We start from the raw sequence: 24,504 nt of genomic DNA, 5'->3' as shown, positions 1-24,504 counted from the left end.
AAAAGAAAACTCCCAAAGGTCACACAAACTCCTAAGTAGAGATGAATCCAGTCAGCTTAAAGGTCACCATTGTGCAAAATCCACTTCTTCATGTCTTTTCTACATCAACGTGTGTCCCCTCTTCTCCATGTCTCTTCTACATCAACATGTGTCCCCTCTTCTCCATGTCTCTTCTACATCAACATGTGTCCCCTCTGTGGAAAGAGACTCTGAAAGTTTCAGGAACAAAGATTCTCTCACTTTTTGTCCTGATCCATTTGTATAAAAACCTGTCTGAAAATGAGCTGATCAGATTTTGGCCACTTTATGATGTCATAACGATGTTTTGGCTTGTGTAACCATTAGCCAATCACCAACCAAGGTAACCCCCCCCCCCCCCCCCCCCCCCTCCCCCACCTTATCACCTGAATCTCCTCCTAGAGCACCATTGTGTTCTTTCGAACCAAATCTCTCTCAGAGGGGCGTGGGGAGGGGCTCCTTATTTTCATCTAAAGTAACAGACAGAGAATCAGCACTTTTGAACCAGGGCTGAAAAAGAGGGGATTATGGGTAATGCTGCAATGATCTGTTTGGTATTTGGAGCCAAACACTTCAGAGACATGTTTTGTATATATCTGAGACCTATAATATATTGATGAAAAACAGTGTCATAGGGGACCTTTAAGCTAAAATAACTTTAAGCAATGCTGCTGTACCGTTATAAACTATTTGTACAATATGATTTGGCTATAGCTCTTGATCAGAAAATAGATCTCGTAATTCGACTGATTTATACGGTACTTTTCCAGTCTTTGAGAACCCTCAAAGCACTTTACATATATAAGTCAGCATTAACCCCTTCACACACATTCATACAGACGCAGAGGCTGCCATACAAGGTGGTAAACTAACATTCACACACACACTCACACACACCTTTGGCTATAGGGAGCAACCTGGGGTTAAGTATCTTGCCCAAGGACACATGTCGACTGCAGGGCTGCATTGGTGGAAGACATTTCACTCGTGAACCACAGCCGCCCCATAGGTATTCATTTTATTGATCATATTTAATCATGGTGTAATTATGTAGCTGCTGTGGACGACATACATATTGTAACATGGTGTTGAAATGTGTAAAGTGGTCCAAAGAAGGTTTGTTTAGTGCTATTAAAAATACTTCTGGGCATGAAAACGAATACAAATAGTTTTAATCTGGCCCAGTATTTCGTCTGACGTCATGAAAGAAACTTTTTGTATCCCTGACGTATGGCAGAGCACATCATCCAGAATTTTTTTACAGCTCCATTGAACATCAGGACAAACATCTTTATCACATTTGATGTGCTGAACCTTGTGCATAGCCTCAGTGAGTGATCCCATGCTTACATCAGTCATGTCAGACTGAAGGCCATTCATAGGAAAATCTGTGTACTACAGAAAGGAGGATGAGGAGGAAGGGGGGGGGGGTAATCAGAGGGTCTGTTTTGGATTGAGACATGGATTAGGTGACTGCAATGAGTCTGTAAAACCTGCGGCGGTCATAGCCTTAGTTTTGGGGGGTTACTATCCAGCAGCCTTGTGTACCAGATGTAAATTCCTCCACTGTTACGGAGCTCTTATGCAACCCAAATTATGAATGAGTAAATGAACACAGCACCCGCTCCAGAAGGGAAAACCGCCCTGTGTCCAGACGGCCGAGTTTGCACTTCCGTCTTCTTCTTTTTTCACTCAGAGCACACTTTTTCCGAGTTCATGCAGTATTTTCCATCACTGTTAAACAGCTCATTAAGGTAGGGTCGTCTGGGTTAGAGCACTGCCCTGCTTCACTTTTCCAAGAGTAACGGGTCTGATGGAGCTTTTAAATCCGAGGAGTGGAACTTTGATATGGAAAGGGTTCATTGTATCGTGTCTCATTGCAACCTCATGGAAATGATTCCGAGGAGGTTCAGGGGGCAAGCGTGGACCTTTGCCTCCTTTTGGGTCTTTGATCTGCTCTCAGGCCAGGGACAGTTTACTTTTCTCCTTTGCATCAACTCTGATTTGTTTTTCTTGTAAGTTATGACAACATTTGGATTAAAGCATGCATACATTTTCTATTATGCTTATCCCAGAGTCTCAGATGGCTGGATGATATCCCAGCATGCTCTGGGGGAACAGCAGGGCAATCCTGGACAGTTTTCCACTCTGTCACAACCAATTGGGGTCAAACATATTTTCATAATTAAACTGCATACAATGGTTTTTAAAGGGGCCCTATTATGCTTTTTGGGAGTTTCCTTTCCTGTTGCGTGTTCTATAGGTTGTAGTGCATGTAAATGGTCTACAAAGGCTAAAATCCCTGTGTTTCTCTCTCACACACTCCCCACCTGAAACACCTCCATTGGACTCCTTTGTTTACTTCCTGATCAAAGTGAAATCACTATGTAGCACTCGGCTTCTATTGTTTGACGCTCCAACATATTGTACGTGATAGGCTAAGGGTCGGGTTACCTCTAAGCGGTTGACCAATCACGACAGAGCCGGCCAGCTAACCAGTCAGAGCAGACTGGGATCTGGTTTCAGACAGAGGGTGAAAAGAGGTGCTGCAGCACAGGCAGTATGAGAACAATAAAGAGCTTTTTGAACATTAAATCATGGAGACATGTCACAGTAGAGACACGACACAAATATGAACCTGAAGATCAGCATTAATATGTCCTCTTTAATTAAAAAAGCTAATTTCTCCAAAGGTAAAAAATGTATATATTAAATGACTGGATTATGATTATTGAAGTATGACTTCGTCTCAGCGGATTATTGTGGATCTTTTTTTCATGGCGTTATTTACTGCTGGATATCTTAATTAAAGGTGAGGTAGGTAAGTTTGAGAAACCGGCTCGAGATACACTTTTAGTTATATTCCATGGAATGCTCTTAACATCCCGATAGCAATGAATATCTGAAGTGCTTTGACAACAAATCCATAAACACATGTCATCTGTGGAAGCTGTGGTACTGTAAAAAGCACGACCAATCATCTGAGCCGGCCCGGCTAAAATAACTGGATGGCATACCTGCCTGTCAGCCTTCCATTTGTGCACAAACTTATCTCGTGCCCTCATTGGTCATGTGCGCGTTCGTGTGTGTTGGAGGAGGGGCTCTGTAAGGAAGTGGCAGATTTTTTCCGGTTGTGTATTTTCAAATTCTAGCGCACTCGAGCTGGTTTCTCCACAATTACCTACTCCACCTTTAACCATTAGTTTAATATGTTTTACTAGATAATAATCAGATTCTCTAAAATAACTAAAGCAGTTCAATAAGTGTACAATATTGGCTTCTGAAATGAAGTGGAGTGGGAGTTTAAGGTAGCATTAAATGAAAATACTCAAATAAAGAACCTCAAAATTGGAATCTAATTCTGTACTTGAGTAAAAACACTCTATATAAATGATTTCCATGTGGGATCCGTAGTCATAGCTTCATCACGAGGTCACACATAGAAATGCCACATGAAGTAACTATCAATAACTCTAATGTTAAAAAGGCTCCTCCTAGGATTACACACCACATTAAACTTGTCTACTTGAATGCTAACATAACAGAAACCCATGATGGATGGCACCGAATAATGAAGTTATGAATTGTTTACTACACCCTGTTATGGCTCTGTGTAAACACTGGATCTCTGCTCCACACAGAAACATCTGAAAGCATGAACACACACCCTCCACCCGAACTATTTATAGCTCTGCGAGTCAGGAATGCTTTGATTTGTCTTAGCACCCATGACTGTTAAAGAAGAACTGCAGATGTGTTTCCTCTGCCTCTCCCAATGATCTCTGATGACACCGCTTAATGCTCCCGAAACCACCCAAATCACTGCAAGAATGACCCGATTAAAGATATTATTTTTAACTGCTGCAGCACAAATGATTGATTGTGATCGTTAAAGCTGAGATGCATTCACTTGTTATGGGAAGAGTGAGTTTCTCTTTAGGCTTTGTTTTGACTACCAAATATTGACTTCTGTGCATCCATTTTCTGCTGATAAACGATACAGAGAGACGTTGAAGTTATGATATATTGTAGGATGGAATTGGAAAGCTGGACAAGACATCAAAAAGTGTCGACGAGGAGGGGTTATTTTGTTTCATGGGATTTTATACTGCTCAATAGGAAAAATCCATGAGGTAGTCATCCGCCACTTTTCCACTGGATCCAGTAACTTGAATTCTTTCTAAATACACATTAGAGTATCGATCAGGGTCCGGTTTCATAACGAGGCGTTTCCATGTATGCAGTTTCCGTGTTGATGGAACATATTAGTTCATTTATACAAATCGGAAAAAGAAGGAAAATGTTTTCCATGGATCTCAAGTTGTGGCAGGAAGGAAATACGATTCCTTATTGCACAACGAAATGCCAGCACTGCCCGACTGAAAGGTCCTGACAGCAGCACTGACGGTCTATTTATTACAAATTATAAAACAAAACCACATTTTATTATGATGCTTCATCATTGAAACAAATTCATTCCTGAATTAACGGCTAAACGTCTTTTAAAACTGACTTTAAAAAAAAAATCTATCCAATAGTGCTGATGTTAAAGAGGCCCCATAATGCTTTTGGGGTTTTCCCCTTTCCTGTAGTGTGTTATTTATGCATTTAAATGGTCTGCAAAGTTTAAAATCTCAAAGGACTTTTCTCTTCCTCACACTCCCCCCCCCTGCCTGAAACACCGCCATTGGACTCCTTTGTTAAGTTCTGTAACAAAGTGACGTCAATCTCTAAGTAGTTGACCAATCACAACAGACTGGGCCAGCTAACCAATCAGAGCAGACTGGGCTCTGGTTTCAGACAGAGAGTGAAAAGAGGTGCTGCAGCACAGGCAGTATGAGAGAAATAAAGAGCTTTTTGAACATTAAAGAGACACGTCACAGTAGAGACAGAACATACAAATATGAACCTGAAAATGAGCATTACAATGTAACTTAAAATCTTCTTTAAGTAAACTTCTTCCACCATTTCTATGAAGAGCTCCAGTCAGGCCTGTGTGACAGTTTGTGGTTTACTCTGCGGCTCATTCATGGACGTCTCTCTTTTCTGCTCCGTTCCAATGGGAGCAGCGTGTAAGATGTTTCCAGGCTGGAAACTAATCCCTGTCTTGAAGTGCCAAAGATAAAATGCACCGACCTTGTGATAATTAGCCTGGTTTTGTTTCATAACAGCTGTTTTGTTAAAGGGCTGAAAATTCAAACCTTGTAAAACGCAAAGTAAATTTCAAAACTAACTCTGATTGGATCGTGGATTTGGCAGCGAGAGGAAGGCAGAGCGCGGATGTTAAGGTTAGCGCTGTTGACTCTGGAGTGGAATTTCACTTTTCATGGGACTGATTAAGTTAAATGGTTTCTTTTAATGGTATAACTTACGCATGTGGGCAATGGAACAAGAAGAAAAAAACTTGGACTTACGCTGGAGATTTAATTTGAACATGCAGTCCTGAGGTGCTTGGCTGCAAGTGGAAAAAAAGGGGAAATGTTTTTACGACTGAGGATTTAGTCCAACTAAAACCATCTCTGAGCTGTAATGCTAGGTAAACTTTAACATTTGTATAACGTGCAAGGATAATTAATAAAGCTCCTTAAGAAAATAAGTCAATAATAAAAAAAGGTTTGTATTTGGTTAGAACTTTAAGTGATTTATTAACATTTATTGAAGTCACCTACCTTTGCTTTTTGATTCCTTATTTTGTTTAATGTTACATTCAAACTTCAAAAAGTACCATTTGAAACTAAGTGTGGACTTGTACGGTGGCCGACAGGTGCAAACGTGCTACAATGGCCGAAAACACACAAATGTGCCAAAACACAAAATGAAGGAACATTTTCACCAACTTGACGAAACATGATTGGTTACTGTAGCTAGTACACCTATAGTCATTTAAAATACACTGACAAAACACGTTGACAAGTGCTCCGGTCCAAGCTGAGTGCGTCACTTTTTAGTGTCCCCGTTGCCATTTGTGTTTTAAACTTCTTGCAGCGTTTTGTGTTGCATCGCTTTTAGTAAATGCTGGGGTTTGTTGTGAAGTTGGTGAAGATGTTTCTTCATTTGCATGTGTTTTGGCACATTGGTGATTTTTATTTTTGCATTTTTTTTTTAAACCGCAGCACGTGTCATGTTAGTGTTTTGGGCCGTAGTAATGTGTTTGCCCCTGTTGGCCACCGTAGAATACCATATAAAGGTTTTCTGTGGAGTTGAGTGAGGGTTAATTTGTAATGAAGTCACATACGTTTGTGTTAATTTGATTTTTTTATAATTTGTATGTGAACATTCGGGAACAGGAGATAATTACACTTTAACTATTGTATGTTTGTACTTATATGCTTATGGCAAACATTCTTCAAAAAGCACAACTTCTACTAGGCATGGAAATGACATTAAAGGGAAAGATAGGAATGTTTCCTGTGGAATAATTTCTCATACTATATATGACTTTTCTTTTCTGATTTATAAATATATTAAGAGATATAGGTTGAGTCTGTCTGACATTATGATGTGTGTGTGAGAGGAGTGGAAACACAGCTCCGGCCTCAGGGACTCCCTCCTCTGGCGACTCCGGGCCGAACACCCAGTGTTCTGTGTAAATCACACCTCATCAGGAGCTGGGCTGCATTGAGCCACAACAACGCTAATTGTTTCTGCATACAAACCATGGATCAGTCCAAATGCAGTTTCCTGTTATGTGTAATGCCATGGGAAAAGGGGAGTATAGCATTGAAACCGATTTAGTCTTTACGTTCTACTTCAGCAGATTTTTTAAGGCCACAATGCAACCTCGCTTTTTAATTTGACTTGACCTTAGTTTGAGGCCACAAAGCCATTTTAGGTTATATTAAAGTATTTTATAATTTGCAAAAAGGTTATTTAGCTATGGGTTTTATTACCAAATGACATCTAAGTGCCCAAAGAAATCTCATAATACAAATCCCATAAAACCATGTGATCATACTGAGAAGTATCGCACCCGTTTCCAAAAAAGCATATTTGCACACACTATCGAAACTAAAAAGATACACACTGTTCGAACAGTCTGAGTGAGCTGTACTTTAACATGTACTCACAGACACTGCTGAGTCAATCCCACATACATTTACTCTTAAAGAACCAATTTTGTATTAATCCGCCGCTGAAAGTAGTCCCCAAACGCTGCAATCTTTTCTCCTGGTTCTGTAAAAACGACATTTCCCATCTATTTAAGGATCTACTTTAAAGGGGGCTTAGTAGCTCCTCAAACATGTGTCCTAAATGCACCAGTCAGTCAGCTCCATTCTTCTTTCATTAATAGGCATGGCACTGAGGACATCAACACATATTTAAAAGAACATTGCATACTCCTGATTTTTATTGACACCATGAAAAATATAAACTCAAACCATCCTTATTTTTTAAGTTGTTCGGAAACTGTTCAAATGGTCACAGAGACGACAAAAGAAATGGCAGCAGTAAAGAAAACATGAGATTTATTATTAATCATCACAACATTGACATAGTTCTCCCTTTTTGTTCTGCTCATTCTAGTGCATTAAATAAAACATGTTAATACATTAAAAAAACAATTATTGTTATTTACAAGCAACCAAATCCTTTTAGCTTCATTTTTGTTTTGCCAACATAAAAATATAATAAATCAGTAGTACAAAAGAAAAGTCTGTGCAAACAGCTCGCTGAAATCAGAGATAAAACTTTTGTTGAACATTTTACAGACGGGATTATTCATGGCACGCTTTGTTCGACACTTTCAAATTCATCAAGTCACATCGGACTTTTTTTTTACAGCTCAATCTAAATCATTTTGAAAGTAAATTTAAGTGACATCGTACTCAAGGTTTTCTGTTAGTTGCTGATTATTTACAGTATCTCTTCAATCAAACCACCATTGGAATGAAATATGAGGAGTGTGTATCGTTCTCTCTCTCTGTGCAGTAGTAATACTTATTAACACTTGAGTTGTTTTAACTGAGGAGAGGTGAATCGATCCCTTTTTTCTTTCACAGCTGAACTGTGGAGGTTAGTAGCAGTGAGGGGGGGGGGGGGGCGGTCACCGGGTGTTTTCAGTTATGGCTTCAGGAGGTCACCGGTACAGTGAGTCATCATGCAAAGTTAAAGTGTGGCCCACCACTTCAAAGGCTGCACACACATACACACACCGCCTGACGGGAGCTGCACATAAGGGCCTCTCCTCTGTGGTTGCTCTCACCGCGCTCCACACACACACACACACGCACACACACACACATCTCGGGGTCCGAACACACAGAGACAGATTTAACATCACGGGTCATGCTAAAAGAAACGACCGCACCACCTCCGGCTGTGTCGCGCTGACGCATAAAGAAATAAACACAAACTCACAGGCCTGTGTTGTATGCAAAGTCTAGTCACTTTTTTTGTATCATATAATGAGAAATCAGTGTTGAGGAGAGTGTGAATCAGGTCCTGAGTGAGAATGCTACGTCAGTTTCAGTGTCTAACAATAAATGTGGTACGACTATTTTGGATGGAAATGGAAAAAGGGTTAGTTTCCAGGCCAAATGACACGTACACAGAAACAGGGGGGACGTCCAACTTTCCAGTTACTTCCCTTTGATATGATTTCTGATATTTTGAAATAAACAGGATGTGCATAATTTACTGAACTGACTCTGTGCCTTAGTTATTTTTACATTACATATTTACATGTCTGTTCAGGACACTTTTTAGGCTCATAATTCTTGGACGAATAAATAAGTCGGTCAAACTAACTCTTCACTGCAAGTCCTCTCCACACAGAGGAATCATTAGTCTTTGCATCTAACACGTGCAGCAAGTAGCATTTTAGCCTAAAAACCCTCCCCCCTCAGTAGCACCCCTGACTAAGTTGTCCCGTCTTTCTCATTTCCAAGTAGGAATTTCGGGACAAATGAAAGGGGACGAATCCGTGTTTGATCCCCGGGTCTAAGCGCAGGCCCCTCTGTTTCCCCGCAGTAAGTGAGGCTCCTCCCACTCTTTAGGTGGTCAGCTTGGAGTAGTTTGGGGGGGAGAAGCGTCTGCGCAGGTACTTCAGGATGTAGAGAGGCAGGCAGCTCACCAGCGTGATCACCGTCACCTTCCACAGGAACGACACCGTGGTGATGAAGTAAATGTCTGGAGGGGCAGAGATCAGAAAGAGAGTTGTAGGATTTTCAAACGAGGCATTCAAATGTTATAATTAGTTTTGGAAGTCGACAGTTTAATCATATCTGAAGCTAAGCTCGACTCAAGCCTTCTTAAATGATCCTTTTTGGGTCACATTGTGAATTTTGAGTCGACTTCTTGAGGAAGAGGCAGAGATCAGAAAGAGCAGGATTCTACCACCAGACATTGAGGAGTAATTTAACCTTTCCATTATTTATTTTGAAAGTCAACAGTATAATCAAATCTGCAGCCAAGCTCTACTTATTTCTTCAAGGCATGTACATTTTAGTAAATCACTTTGGGGCACCACAAAGAGAGTTGAGAGAACGTCCCCCCCCTTTTTCGATTTTAGGATAATCATGCCTATAGTTCTCATAGTTTGGGCGCTGTAACGTAAAATGATGTTGATAGGGGAAAGTTCTCTATGTTATCGTGTATTTGTTAACATTTTGGATAATGGGCACCATTAAAAGCACGCCTCATTAAACTCATTCTTGTGTTTTTGATCAGATATAACGGAGTAAGAAAAGGACGTTGGCACAAATGGCGGGAAATGAGTGTCTTAACTACGATATCAAATGTCCGGTTTCCTGATATCAACACCGGCATCAACTTTCTGTTTCACCTCGCCATTACATCTCATCTCCTAGGCCACGCCCTTCTTTCAGCCATACACTAAGGCCGAACGATTCATCGATTTTAAATCGAAATCTGAAATGATGCAATTATCAAATAGCAAAGCCTATTATTTATGTTCTTCTTGCGTGTCCGTCATCCACACCAATCAGAAGTGCTGTGCTCCACATGTACCAGCCATTGCTAACCAATCAGAAGTGGCCCATGATAGAAGGTGATAGACAGATTGATCCAATCACCTGCCAAGTATTTTTGAAAGTACCTGCCCTTTCCAAATGGCTTCCAATGGAGCTTTAGATGGTTTGATGAAACAAACCGTCTGAGTCAGGTTAGTAATGCTCCATCACATGTTAATCTATTACAGGGTGAATCTTAAACTGAAGCTTGACTTTAAAGCAACCCAACGGAAGTGTCATGTAAGTTTAGTTATTTCACTCGTAGCTCGGGCTGCGGGGGTGCTAGAGGCGGGAGCATGTTGATGCGACCTTCCTAGCCGGAGATATGGCCGCATTTTACAATAAACTTCCGTTGGGTCGCTTAAAAACAAATATCGCAAATCGAATCGCAATATTTGTCAGAAATCGCATTTGATTATTTCCCCAAATCGTGCAGCCCTACTAAACACACAGCTTCAAAAGCTCTGGCATACAGCGGGTTAAAAATGAGTAAACGGTGAATCTGATGTTGAAACGAAGAAACAATTGTTGAAGGCATGAGACAGAAAACTCAACCTATACAGTTTTTACTTTTTTGGTGCAATTTAAGTTGTGTAAACACCACACGCACGACAGAAAAGAACCTTTACATTCTATTCCTGTCTGACTTCAAGAGGGAGGAGACGTGTCCAGAAAGGGTTCTCTTGACCACACGCCAGTCATGATGCTCAGTGGTGGACATTGAATGCTGAGAATAAAAGTCCACGCCTCACATAAAGCTGAAAATAAAGGTTTGGGAAGCTCCTGGTCAGGGTATTGGATATGTCACGGGTCTCATAATGGCACGGGCCGATATACAGAAATCCAAACCCCAACAACAATCTGCTTTTAAAGGTCGTTGATGTTTCAGTCGTCTCATTGCTGTAAGAATGTTTCTAGGGTTTTATTTTTGAAATGTCCTAGGTAAAGAGAAACACACTGGTGGGTTCATAGGAAGCTGACAGCACTGTTGGCACTTCCTGTTTGATACGATGGCATGCCTGAGCTCGGTCCACACTCACACACTTTGTCCGTGCACCTTTAACCTTCCTCATATCCAGCATGCCACCACTAACTGTACACAAGGGGCGTATAAGCACCTTACTGCTGACGCACCATTTCAAGGTCGGCAAAAGCACAACAACATGAATGCTATTTATTTCTCGTCTCGATAAAACCCCCCCCACTGCCTTCTGTGTGAGGGAAGTAGGAGTTCATGTGCGAGTGTTGGTGCTCTCTCACCTATGAGGCTGGGCAGGAAGACGAGCGAGGCGATGTAGCAGGACAAGCTGAGGAGCTCGCCCACGATCATGAGCCAGTGCCACGTCTGGATGGTCAGCGCCACCATCAGCAGCTCCGTCAGGATCAGAGAGGTGAAGGAGATGGAGACGATGTGCAGGAACTCAGAGTCGAAGAGCAGCAGCGCTCCGTACATGATGATGCTCCCTGTGGAGAGGAAACAGGGGACAGGCTGAAGATGAGACCCACGTGCTGCAGCAGGGTACATGCAGGGACCCTGAAGTCAGATGTAATCCCTTTGAAGACCCTTTAAGACCCTTCCCATACATTTTAAGACCTCATCTCCACTTTGAGTTCTAACCGGTTACCTTGGCGACACACTTTACCTCACATTGACTATATACAGTATTGATTGTCCTTCCTCCTTATCTTCCAACCATTTGGACGCAGACTTGCATTTCCCCATAACGATGTTGCTTAGCAACCGGCGTAAACGGACATTCGCGCGTTATCAAGCAGTGAGCGTGCGATGTCCTGTTCAGATGACGTCAAGTCCAACGGGATGCCATAAATAAAGTACACAGAATCACACTACACACCTACGCAATGATTACATTCAGGCAGACTGTAGAATACAACCTCTTTGGACCATTTATATACTTATTGAAAACAAGCTACAAAATGTAATACCTTGGAAAATGCCCTTTAATAGCCTTCATTTCGCTAAATTGATTTATCAACTTTTAATACTTTTTAAGACCCCGCGGACACCCTGTGCATGGACAGTAGCTTTCTTAAAAAAGAGTGAGGGAAGTATGAATAAAATACTATACTGCAGAATCAAAATGATGCTACAAAAGGCAAAAAATAAATATCAGAAGAGTCAGAAATATAAAATATATCAAGTTTTGTGTTTCCTAAACCCTCCCATCAGTTAAAGAAATCAATTGAAGGTCCCATGTCATGATTTTCTGGTTATTACCCGTCCCCTTGTGTGTTATGAAGGTTTTTCTGCATGTAAACGGTCTGCAGAGTCAAAACCCTCAAAGTACACCCTGTAGCGAGTAAAACTCTAACACAGGAAATACCTCCCCAAAACGCCTCGTTGGAGATACGTGATTCTTCCGGGTACGCATGATGTCAACCGTACCCTGAACCAAATGGACCAATCCGTGGACCAATCCGTGGAGCCGTTACGTTACGTCCGCGGAGCCATTACGTTAAGCCCCCGCTGATTGGTCCAAATTGACCAATCCACGGACTTCCTCACACACACACACTCAGTGCAGGCAGCTCTGCTGATCTCTCCTCCCTGGCTGCAGGCTGATAACAGACAGTTGGGATTGCGGCGAAATTCTCTCTGCAGACCCATTCTCTCTGCAGACCCATTCTCTCTGTAGACCCATTCTCACAGCGTTTATCAACCTTTCTCTTACTCAATATCAAGCCACACTTATCGTTTTTACTCCGGCTGTGACTTTGTGTGTGCTCAGGATGAGTTAGGATGAGTTTGGCTGTGTTTCGCTGTCTATCGCTAAACAAGGAAACCACACCTCCACGGAGCTCAGCGCGATTCACAACGTCCCGACCAATCAGAGCACACTGTGCTCACAGGGAGGGTGGGGGCTGGAGCTACTGGAGCTACAACGAGCCGTTAAAGGCAGAGAGTGAAATTCACACGTAGTTTACAGAGAGAAATTTGCACAATATAAATCTATTCTAGTAGACCTCAACAACGGAATTATGATCAGTGGAAATGGCCATGACATGGGACCTTTAAAATACAACCTTTCTCTCTGAATATTGCCTTGGTGAAGATGTAACCATTTATCAATATTATTTCCCCCAAGCACATGTCCCATTGTCCTCACGTGGGGTTGGGATATGTGAAAAACACCAATTTTTTAAAAACCTTTTCACCGAATACGAAAATATTGGGACGATATTGCTGAGTTTTTATTGCCTGTGATTACCAGCAGGTTGAACTGAACTCTTCCTTACCTTGATAGATACTTATTAGTACCCATGTTAGAAAGGTCTTGAAAGACAGTGGTCGGCCCTGTGGGAGGAATAGAATATATTACACATCATTATTTACCTTTTACACATCTTTTGTTATGTTGTGTTTGGCTGCACTGGGGCAGTCCGTCTGTTTTCATGTATAGAATACCTTTAAGAGATCTTTGTATAACTCAGGGTACAACATGGCCACCTCGGACTTGACATCTTTGTCCAACACCAGGGAGAAGACGGGGAACATGGTGTAGATCGTGGAGTAGCTGAAAGAGACAAAACATTGTGTGAGGGATATTCCCCAGATATAATGGTGCATATTCAACAAGTTGCACAAACATCATAGTTGGATTTAGTCCAACTATTTTTCCCGGGTATGCCCCCCCCCGGGAAGATATTGTTGAACATTTTGAAGTAAAATGCTTCAATCTGGTCAACTTTGAGATTACTAGAGACCTGATCTAGGGGGTACAAAACACCCATATGAAAAAGATGGGTTTACATTTGAATAATCAAATAAGTATATGAACATAACCGATAACCTTCCATAGCCAATAACAAATAAATGTAACTTATTTTATTTTTGTTGTTCATTCATATCTTATGTGTGAGGGATATTCCCCAGATATAATGGTGCATATTCAACAAGTTGCACAAACATCATAGTTGGATTTAGTCCAACTATTTTCCCCTTCTCGCATTTCAACTGTGCTTTATCACTGAGGGAATGCCAGCGAGACATGGGAGCCAGATGTTTTAATAATACACCACTGTTTCTCACCCAATAATCAGGAATCCTTGATAGAGAGGGACTGAAGCAAAGTAGAAAACAGAGGAGAAGACCGCCTAGGGAGACCGGAAGAGAAGGAAGGTGAAAGTCAGTCTGCTAAGCTGGACATATCAGTACTCAAATGGCACAACAGAGTATAATTCAACAAATTGGGGGCGTCCCTTTTCCAAATGTTTAACTATGTGAGAGAATTAGGAGGAACTGAAAAAGCAGAATGAACCGGTAACAAAACAAGGAAAGGGTAACCACACTTTGACTAACCGATGAGCCAGATCCCGCACATGTAGTTTCAATAAGTCAACCACAGCACTACTGCAGGAGAAAGTTAAGCGTCACTGACGGACTCCAACGTGTGTCTTGACCAGATGGATGTTAACATTATTGAGCGGCTCACAGCAGACAGGTCACAGCTGCGGTCTGATGTGAGACATGCGGAGGAGAAGTCCAACGATGCAGTGAGTCACGGCCCTCTGAGGCGGGGGCTGAGGTTGGCCTGGGACATGGGAACTGGACTGTGTGTGTGTGTGTGTGTGTGTGTGTGTGTGTGTGTGTGTGTGTGTGTGTGTGTGTGTGTGTGTGTGTGTGTGTGTGTGTGTGGGGGGGGGGGGGGAGAGGGGGGGTTCAGAAGGGCACTGCGGGGTCTGCTGAGTCATCATGCAGTTCCACCCTACCATGACCACCCATGAAACCTCTCCCTGCCTCACCCCGATCACTCCCTCCTCACATCTGAGTTTGAAGGTGCTGTAAATAAACAGTTCCTAGAATTCCTTACCCAGACGTTGAAATAGCTTACATTCTTTTTCAGACATCTTACTGTGATTTATGATTGCTTTGGTTCAGGGTACCTCAGATGGAAATGAGCAAAAGGCAGAATTCATCTCTTCCCTTTTGGAGATAATAGATTTTGTTCAATAATAATAATAATAAATGCACAACTTGTGAGATCTTTGTGTCCTTCCTTATACTCTGTATTACGAAATGTTTTACTTTCTTGAGACTATTTTGCTAATTTCTGCACAATATAAGCACTTTTTACTGCTTACTACTTAGCTCTTCCACTTTTAAATTCAGATATAATTCACTTTTTTTTCAAATTCTTATTCAATTTTCTTTTTCATAATTATTTTAAAAATTTGTTTTTTATTTTGAATTAAATTCTTACAATAGTTTTTACTAAGAATCCTTGCTCTCTGTATAATTGTGTGGAAACAACCATTGTTGACGTCGATGAGAATGAGTTATTATTATATATTATTTTATGAATATATTAATCTAATTGAAATTGAAACATGGACAGTACATTTCATGGGGAGACAAAAACAGTGTTATGCTAAAATGATGAAGTTTGAGATTTAATATCTAATAAGATACAGACGTTTTTAATCATGTGCTTCGTACACTTTGGAGGGAGTATTTAGTGGTTTTGCAAACTGATACTGATTGAGCCAAAGCATTTGAAACGCTTGTAATTCACAAGAACATTTCAACATGAATGATGAACACAAATCTAATGTCTGTGTTTCTGAACTCTACCTGCATGGCGCTGATGCAAAGGCTCCTGTGGATGACGAACTGGCTGAGCGCTGCCGATCTCTTGTAGCTGTTGCGTCCGTGGACCATGAGGAGACGGCCCAAATGTTTGAACTGAGTCACGGAGAAGTCTGCGGCCAACGAGGCCTGCTTGCCTTCCTGTGGGACACACAGAGGGCAGTGAGGGCACAGTGACAGGTACACAGACACAGGCAGGACACATGATCCCTGCAGGCAGGACACATGATCCCTGCAGGCAGGACACATGATCCCTGCAGGCAGGACACATGATCCCTGCAGGCAGGACACATGATCCCTGCAGGCAGGACACATGATCCCTGCAGGCAGGACATGTATAAACACTTGGAATATCCCTTTTTAAATACAAGGTTTTTTATGTTCTTATGATTGTTTTGTCAATTAGTTGATATTGTTTTGTTCTCCTAAATGCAAGTGAAATATGACATGTCTCAAAGAAGTTGATGTATTATAATTGCTTGTCTTTTTCTAACCAACAGTCACAAAAATGATTTGCAACCGTTGCCCTTAACAACACTGTTGGCATGGCCTCCTTTCTGGATCTGCTAAAAACTGAAGTGCAGCATCTCTCACTCAGATGGATGGATAGATAGGTATGTAGGTAGATGGATAGATAGATAGATAAGTAGGTAGGTAGGTAGGTAGATGGATAGATGGATAGAGAGATATATAGAGAGATAGGTAGATGGATAGATGGATAGATAGATAGGTAGATGGATGGATGGATAGAGAGGTAGGTAGGTAGGTAGATGGATGGATGGATGGATAGAGAGGTATGTAGGTAGATGGATAGATGGATAGATAGCTAGGTAGATAGATAGGTAGGTAGATGGATGGATAGATAGATAGGTAGGTAGATGGATAGATGGATAGATAGGTAGGTAGATGGATGGATGGATAGAGAGGTAGGTAGGTAGGTAGATGGATAGATGGATAGATGGATAGATAGGTAGATGGATGGATGGATGGATAGATGGATAGATAGGTAGGTAGGTAGATGGATAGATGGATAGATAGGTAGATAGATAGGTAGGTAGGTAGATGGATGGATGGATGGATAGAGAGGTAGGTAGGTAGGTAGATGGATAGATGGATAGATAGGTAGGTAGATGGATAGATGGATAGATGGATAGATAGGTAGATGGATGGATGGATGGATAGAGAGGTATGTAGGTAGGTGGATAGATAGATAGATAGATAGGTATGTAGGTAGGTAGATGGATAGATGGATAGATGGATAGATGGATAGATGGATAGATGGATAGATAGGTAGGTAGATGGATGGATGGATGGATGGATGGATAGAGAGGTATGTAGGTAGATGGATAGATAGATAGGTAGGTAGATGGATAGATGGATGGATAGAGAGGTATGTAGGTAGATGGATAGATGGATAGATAGGTATGTAGGTAGATGGATAGATAGATAGATAGGTATGTAGGTAGGTAGATGGATAGATGGATAGATAGGTATGTAGGTAGGTAGATGGATAGATGGATAGATGGATAGATGGATAGATGGATAGATGGATAGATAGGTAGGTAGATGGATGGATGGATGGATGGATGGATAGAGAGGTATGTAGGTAGATGGATAGATAGATAGGTAGGTAGATGGATAGATGGATAGAGAGGTATGTAGGTAGATGGATAGATAGATAGATAGATAGAGAGATAGGTGGATGGATAGATAGGTATGTAGATAGATGGATAGATAGATAGAGAGGTATGTAGGTAGATGGATAGATAGATAGATAGATAGATAGAGAGATAGGTGGATGGATAGATAGGTATGTGGGTAGATGGATGGATAGATGGATAGATAGAGTTGCAGTCCAAACATTAATTTTGCTGCGATCTGTTGCACATTACCAGATGTTAACAAAATACGTAAACATAAATGCATGTGCAGTGTTTTTTAAAAATAAAAATCCTTCAAATGTGCAGTGTTCTATCATAGAAAACAAATTGATGCACATAACCTCAAACTTTTGTTTTAACCCTTTAGGTTATTGAACGGATTTCACATTTAAAATACATAAAGTGTTCGTCTATGAGTTAAAGCTAGGCAGGTTTAGTCTTCTAAGCGTTTCTACCTGGCTAAATGTTTCCCCGTGTCTTTATGCTAAGCTAAGCTAACTGGCTCTATCTCTTATAGATAGATGTAAGAGTGGTATCAACAATTGGTTCTCAACTAACTCTTAGCAAGAAAGGAAATGAGTACATTGACCAGAAGGTAGGTCAAGAAATGTCTCTTAGTAGAACTAATGCTGACACATGCCTGAGGTCCAGACTAGCCGTCTTCAGGGGGATCACAGAGACCACCATGAGTAGAAGGCTGATAACAGACTCTTACTTTTACTCTAGCACAACAGCATCCTGTCATTTTAGTTTCCTCTCCTCGGACAATGGATCCTCATAAAGAGGAATCATCTGTGCGCCTGTCTCTCTACATGTCTCTGAACGTGAGAGAGATCTTGACAGGAAGCACAAAGTAAAACAAATCTGTGAGAGCGGCGTGTCAATGTGAAGCGATGAGATGGACAGAGTCTTACTTTTCCCTCCACTCCCACGCCACAGTCCGCTTCCTGGATCATGCTGACATCGTTTCCTCCGTCCCCTAAGAGGCAACAAAAGCCACGGAGGTGTCAGGATTCACATCAGTGAGTGTTAGAGTATGAAACACTCCCTTCATTTGGACAGATTAGGAGATAATGACCGCAGCGATAGACGGGGAAATACAATGTAGGGAAGCTTGGGGTTTAACAGATAATGAGTAAGAAACACGGGACATTGATAAGGCTTGAAAAGACAATATTATCGTTCCAATAAAATAACGTACGAAATGATTGATTCAGCGAGCTGTGTTGTGACGCATCACACAACTATTAATGTGAAAGTACAAAAAGGAAGTGCAATAATGAATTAAGTCTTAGGTTACAAGTTTCCTAACGACATCACATTTTAATTATTTTGTATTACTTGTATTTGGTTTACTAACACGTTTAGTACAAATCATTCGGTGGTCATTTATATGATCTTGAAATAATATATGTATTCAAAGCAATAAAGGTTGTATATGTTAAGACCCAGCCAAAGGTGTCATCATCATAAATGAATGAATTATATACAATAAAGCTAATTTCAATCAGCTTTGTTTAATAATGCCATTTAATCAAAGCTCAAACGGGGAGTGTTAGTTTGTGGCAGCAACAGATATACACATACACTGAACAAAAATAGAAACGCAACACTTTGGTTTTTGCTCCCATTTTTCATGAGATGAACTCAAAGATCTAAAACATTTTCTATATACACAAAATAACCATTTCTCTCAAATATTGTTCACAAATCTGAATAAATCTGTGATAGTGAGCACTTCACCTTTGCCGAGATAATCCATCCCACCTCACAGGTGTGGCATATCAAGATGCTGATTAGACAGCATGATTATTGCACAGGTGTGCCTTAGGCTGGCCACAAGAAAAGGCCACTCTGAAACGTGCAGTTTTGCTTTATTGGGGGGGGTCTGGGGGGGTCCGAAAACCAGTCAGTTTAACCCTAACCCTAACATGTCACCCACTGAGCATGTTTGGGATGCTCTGGATCGGCGTATACGACAGCGTGTTCCAGTTCCTGCCAATATCCAGCAACTTGGCACAGCCATTGAAGAGGAGTGGACCAACATTCCACAGGCCACAATCAACAACCTGATCAACTCTATGTGAAGGAGATGGGTTGCACTGCGTGAGGCAAATGGTGGTCACACCAGATACTGACTGGTTTTCGGACCCCCCCCGGACCCCCCCCCAGACCCCCCCCCAGATCCCCCCAATAAAGCAAAACTGCACGTTTCAGAGTGGCCTTTTATTGTGGCCAGCCTAAGGCACACCTGTGCAATAATCATGCTGTCTAATCAGCATCTTGATATGCCACACCTGTGAGGTGGAGGGATTATCTCGGCAAAGGAGAAGTGCTCACTATCACAGATTTTTCAGATTTGTGAACAATATTTGAGAGAAATGGTTATTTTGTGTATGTAGAAAATGTTTCAGTGTATGTTTGGAGGAGGATTTGGCGAAGGGTTGTAAAATGTAAAATAAAAACACCAATACAATTTAAATAACTGAAAAGTGTATCCCCTCATCGAAAGCTTTTGGGACACTTTCTTTTACCGACTCACCTACAGCGCAGGTGAGTTTCCCTGTGCGCTCCTGCAGCAGACGCACTATCTGAGCCTTCTGGGTGGGGGTGCATCGGCAGCAGACCACAGCGGGACACTGACAGGCAAGCTCCATGAACTCATACTCGTAGTATTTCAGACAAACCTGCAAGAAAAAGAACCAGATCGGACAGATAAGCCCACCACATATAACCGATCTCAGCTGTGGGTCTCAGCTTGACTTACAGTTACACTCCTACTGCCTTCTAGAGCGTGACTCTAACCACAGACACCACTTCCAGAGATGCTTCGGTGGCAGCGATCTTATCAGGCGTCACACAGAAAACATGTCAGAGTTTCATAAAGAGAGGTAAGTCAGTGCGAGGAGAGTTTTACCTCAAGCGAGTCCCCCGATATCACCAGAGCGCAGTCGTGTTTTCTCCTGAAGGCGTTGAGCTCCAGGTGGGCTTCCCCTCGTGTTGTCACCTATAGCAATGATAACCACATTTAATAAACACGCACACAACACACTCGCTATGAGGACTTATCAAGAGGGACAATCTGTCAGCCTCAGCATCCTGATTGGTTTCACACCGGCAGCTTTTAAAGACTGTCAGTCGGTTTTTTATTCAGCTGCAATGATGGCAAGCGTTATAGATCCCAATGTTAAACTGAATCTTTGTGCACATTGGAATTGCAGTCGCACCATTCAGAATTTCTCTCCAGATAGCATTTCTGATCTGTAAAACATTCACATTGTATGTAGTACCTCTCCAGGCTTCAATGTTCAAAAAGCTCTTTATTGTTCTCATACTGTCTGTGCTGCAGCACCTCTTTTCACCCTCTGTCTGAAACCAGAGCCCAGTCTGCTCTGATTGGTTAGCTGGCTGGCTCTGTTGCGATTGGTCAACCGCTTAGAGATGTCCCGGCCCTAAGCCTTTCACTAGCCAATCGTAACACAAGTGTTCCAAGGTGATGTCGCAGTGACGCGTCCTAAAACCCGGAAGTAAGTTAGCATTTTACCACGTCCGGTTCCTTCGACAAAGAGCAAAGCAATTTCTCCAAAGGATTTTGGAAAATATCTGGAAATAAGGTTTATGGTTGAGACACATTTAAGAGACGGATCACGTTTTGTTCTACGACATTAAATCCATCAGCAGTGACCCCACTGGTGATTTCTGAAGAGTTGACGTGTCTGAAAAACGATGGTTGTTACCAAGTGGCTTGATAGGACTACAGAAGTTGTCGAGGCCGTTGTACGTCATTACGCCGAACACGTAAACACTCCAGCTAAGTGACGTTTGCCCTGTTCGGCTTGAAAGCAAGTTCCTGCCTCCTGCAAACTGTTCAAACAAACGCTTCAACTCGTACCATTTAGAATCTGTGTGTTTGAATATGGATCTTAAGTTGGCGTGACGTTGAAGCAGCGACCCTGCTGTTGTTCCTTGATAGCATAACGTTAGCATTTTGCTTCTGGCGATAAAAGTATGGTAGACATGTGGAGATTATCCGGCTGAACAAAACGTCTCTTAAATGTGTCTCAACCACAGACCTTGTTTCGAGCTATTTTCAAAAAGAGTTTACTTCTGGGTTTTAGGACGCGTCACTGTGGCATTACAGGCGGCGGGGGGGGGGGAGAGTGTGTGTGGGAGAGTTTATGCTACATGACGTGGTTGTTTCCCAAACATGGTTGATATTTATTGTTTTTATTTCTGCATTTCATTGTTTTAATTGCTGTTGTCGTTGTTGTTATATGTCTTTCCTTCTTGGCAGACTTGTTTGGTATTTAAATGTTTGTTATTCAACTTAGCGTGTAGGAATGTGAATTGAAGGTGTTGCTGTATAAGAGCTTAATGCTCACTCAGTTTTTCCCAGAGTAAACAATGGATGATGATGATGATGTTTTAATGATATAGTTCTAGCCTCGTTGTAATGCATCAACCTCATTTCAATGTTGAGAACACCGCAGAGAAGAATGGAATAATTAAAAGTAAGAACTGTAGATAATGAATCCTCATGGTTGATACAGTAAGTGCTTAATAGAGAGGGGATTAAATAATGAAATGGCAAACTGGGAGAACACACATAAAACAAACAATAGGTCAGGTTCAAATATAGACCTAAACAATTCTCCAGAAATGCAGCTCTGACAAGGCACGGCGTTAATCTGTCAGCAGGAGTCATGCTCTGGTGTGAATATCCTTCAGCCGCTCACTATTCATACGTCAATCCAGATCAGACCATTGGTGGCCACCAGGAAGCTAATCCAGATGTATGTGTAGCTGGCCCCGTCAGCACTCCTCGTCCACTGGGACTGAGGTTTTCAAGCCGTGCCAACCATTGTTATTCTCTTCCAGTAACCGCAGTTGTGCGCAAGTTGTAACCTTCCTACATGGCAGGCTCTCCTTCAGCTCTGGCTCGCTGCCAGAGGGGAAAGGCAGACAGGGGGATTATCAAAGCGGCGAAAAAGAGACCGCAACCTGCAAAACAAATTAGGAAGTGAGCCCTCTGCGTGTTCCCTGTGGGAGTGGTTCGGCTGGTTTCTCCTCTCTGTTTGTTCTCTCTGACAGCGGCTCGGATGCTTTCTCTGGTGGGAGGTGATTTATTCAGCTGAGGACGCTGGCTCGGGCTGCATGTTTAGTTATGTGAGGCTGAATGACCACTAGCTAATGGGTCTGGCCTCACAGAGGATGGATGCCCGGGGGTCGAGGGAGTCAGGAAGCTGTTCTGCATTCAACTTGGATGAACCCTTTGGTGCTGGATTCAAGTATTACCCACTATAGCGGCTGTAGTGGGTCAAAAAAAAAATCCAGGGGGGGCTAAATGTTCACTCCTTGCGTGTGTTTCGCAACAAATATAATTGGTACCAGTCAACTAATAACTTCTGTATGTGATTGCGAGTGCAAGTGCCATCAAGAAAATGTGAAAGCAGTCAAATACAACATAATAAATACAGAGACTTGACATGTGGCTCCTCCCACTTTATATGTATAAAAGAGAGGGAGGGGTCCTGCACTCACGGATCTGAAGATGTGGATGTCCTGGTTGCGGGTGATCAGATGTGCGTTCTTCGCCGTGCATGTGGCCGTCTCCAGCTTGTCTCCTGTCAGCATCCACACCTACAAAGAATCCAGAGTAACTTGATTATTTTTGAGATTCCTGAGACGAACCGTTTGATTACAGTTTCACATTTGTGTGGAATTTCTCTTTAGTCTGTGGATCAACTAAAAAAAGCCAAATTCCAGGGATCAAAGAGTCTAATCAGTAACCTGAACTGCTCCGTCTGCGAGCTTCGGTTTGTGAACTTATCAGACGATCAGACACACTTACTTTATTGTAGTGCTTCAAACAGAACACCTGATTGAGAATGAATTAGGATTCTGATATCAAACTGATTCTCAATGGTGCCATTTTTGATGTGGCTTATTTAAGGTTACAGGAGGATTTAAAGGGTTAATGAACGATCCCCCCAAACCCCCCCCAAAAAACAGCTGTCCTAATAAAATTTCCTCATAAAGAGTAAAATGTTTTGTCAGGTTTTGAGATGCATCCAAGAGATTATTTCATCTAATAAAACAAATTCAGCAGTAACATGTCACACCCGATCAATGCTCCTGTTATTTTGAAAATGTGGAACTATTTTTTAAAGAAGTCCCAATTTAAAATGGTTTGTAGCCTGCTCTATAATGTATTAGTTATTCATTTATTTTATTTAAAAGCTGTGAGCGTCAGGCTCTGTGTATATAAGCTAATATATTATAATAACTCCTAAAACTGGTATGGGATAAATGTCAATGGGTGTTTCTCAATGTCAAGGAAGGATGCTCCAGAGCCACTATTTCAAGGACGCTACGTCATCGAGTCCCGCCGAAGGACTGTTCCAGGCTCCTTGGAATTCTACCGAGCCCGGCGTCCTTCGTAGCGAGACACTTCGAGGCTGCACATGTGTATCCTCCGCAGTCTTAAAATCCCCACAATGCTTTGCCCACGGACCAATTTCCCCAAATTTGAGGCGGAAAATGTAAGGCGGGGCCTCTCATATGACGCACACCTGCACACTTGCTAGCCTGTTCCACTCTTCTTTTTCCGAATGCCAGGAAGGATTCTTGCCTCGCTTCTGAAGGAAGTGACTCGGAAGACATGTCCTACCAAGGAAGCGTCCTCGACATTAAGAAACACCCACTGTGTGTGTGGGGTAATTTCAATGTGTGATGATGATTGACCATTGATTTGCTTTTTGATCCTCTATTTCCTATCTGTACCTAAATGCCGTTAACCTCCACTGTACTGTTGGTGAAAGCAAACATCACAGAAACATATCTTTAAACCTGAGCAGAAAACATATCTGCTCTGCTATGACTCGAGTTAAAGGTAGGGTAGGTAAGAATGGAGAAACCAGCTCGAGTGCGCTAGAATTTGAAAGTAGACAACCAAAATAAATGTGCCCCTTCCTTCAGACTTCCTTATAGAGCCCCTCCTCCAACACACACGAACGCGCACATGACCAATGAGGGCCTACGAGATAAGTTTGTGCACAGATGGAAGGCTGACAGGCAGGTAGGCCATCCAGTTACTTAAGCCGGGCCGGCTCAGATGATTGGTCGTGCTTTTCACAGCGCCACGGCTTCCACAGATGATATTTTTTTATGTATTTATTGTCAAAACATTTAATATATTCATTGCTATCGGGATGTTAAGAGCACTCCATGGAATATAACATATATC

General features: G+C 42.0%; 1 protein-coding gene across 1 annotated transcript in view; it reads right to left on the bottom strand.

Moving 5' to 3' along the window:
- Window positions 1-7,467: 7,467 nt before the first annotated feature.
- Window positions 7,468-24,504, bottom strand: part of atp9a (ATPase phospholipid transporting 9A) — a 43,726-nt gene continuing 26,689 nt past the window's right edge. The window contains exons 19-28 of the mRNA XM_079675327.1: window positions 22,800-22,898; window positions 20,176-20,265; window positions 19,801-19,945; window positions 18,173-18,237; window positions 15,583-15,738; window positions 14,041-14,105; window positions 13,417-13,525; window positions 13,248-13,305; window positions 11,250-11,453; window positions 7,468-9,147 (exon numbers count right to left, since the gene is read on the bottom strand). Coding sequence (XP_079531453.1) covers window positions 9,011-9,147; window positions 11,250-11,453; window positions 13,248-13,305; window positions 13,417-13,525; window positions 14,041-14,105; window positions 15,583-15,738; window positions 18,173-18,237; window positions 19,801-19,945; window positions 20,176-20,265; window positions 22,800-22,898 — 1,128 coding nt within the window. The 3' untranslated portion in view covers window positions 7,468-9,010. The remainder of the gene's footprint in view (window positions 9,148-11,249; window positions 11,454-13,247; window positions 13,306-13,416; window positions 13,526-14,040; window positions 14,106-15,582; window positions 15,739-18,172; window positions 18,238-19,800; window positions 19,946-20,175; window positions 20,266-22,799; window positions 22,899-24,504) is intronic.

Source organism: Notothenia rossii, assembly GCF_949606895.1.
Source record: "Notothenia rossii genome assembly, chromosome: 4".
NCBI lineage: Eukaryota > Metazoa > Chordata > Actinopteri > Perciformes > Nototheniidae > Notothenia > Notothenia rossii.
The sequence above is the reverse complement of the archived record's forward strand: the minus strand, read 5'-3'. Positions and strand labels throughout refer to the sequence as shown.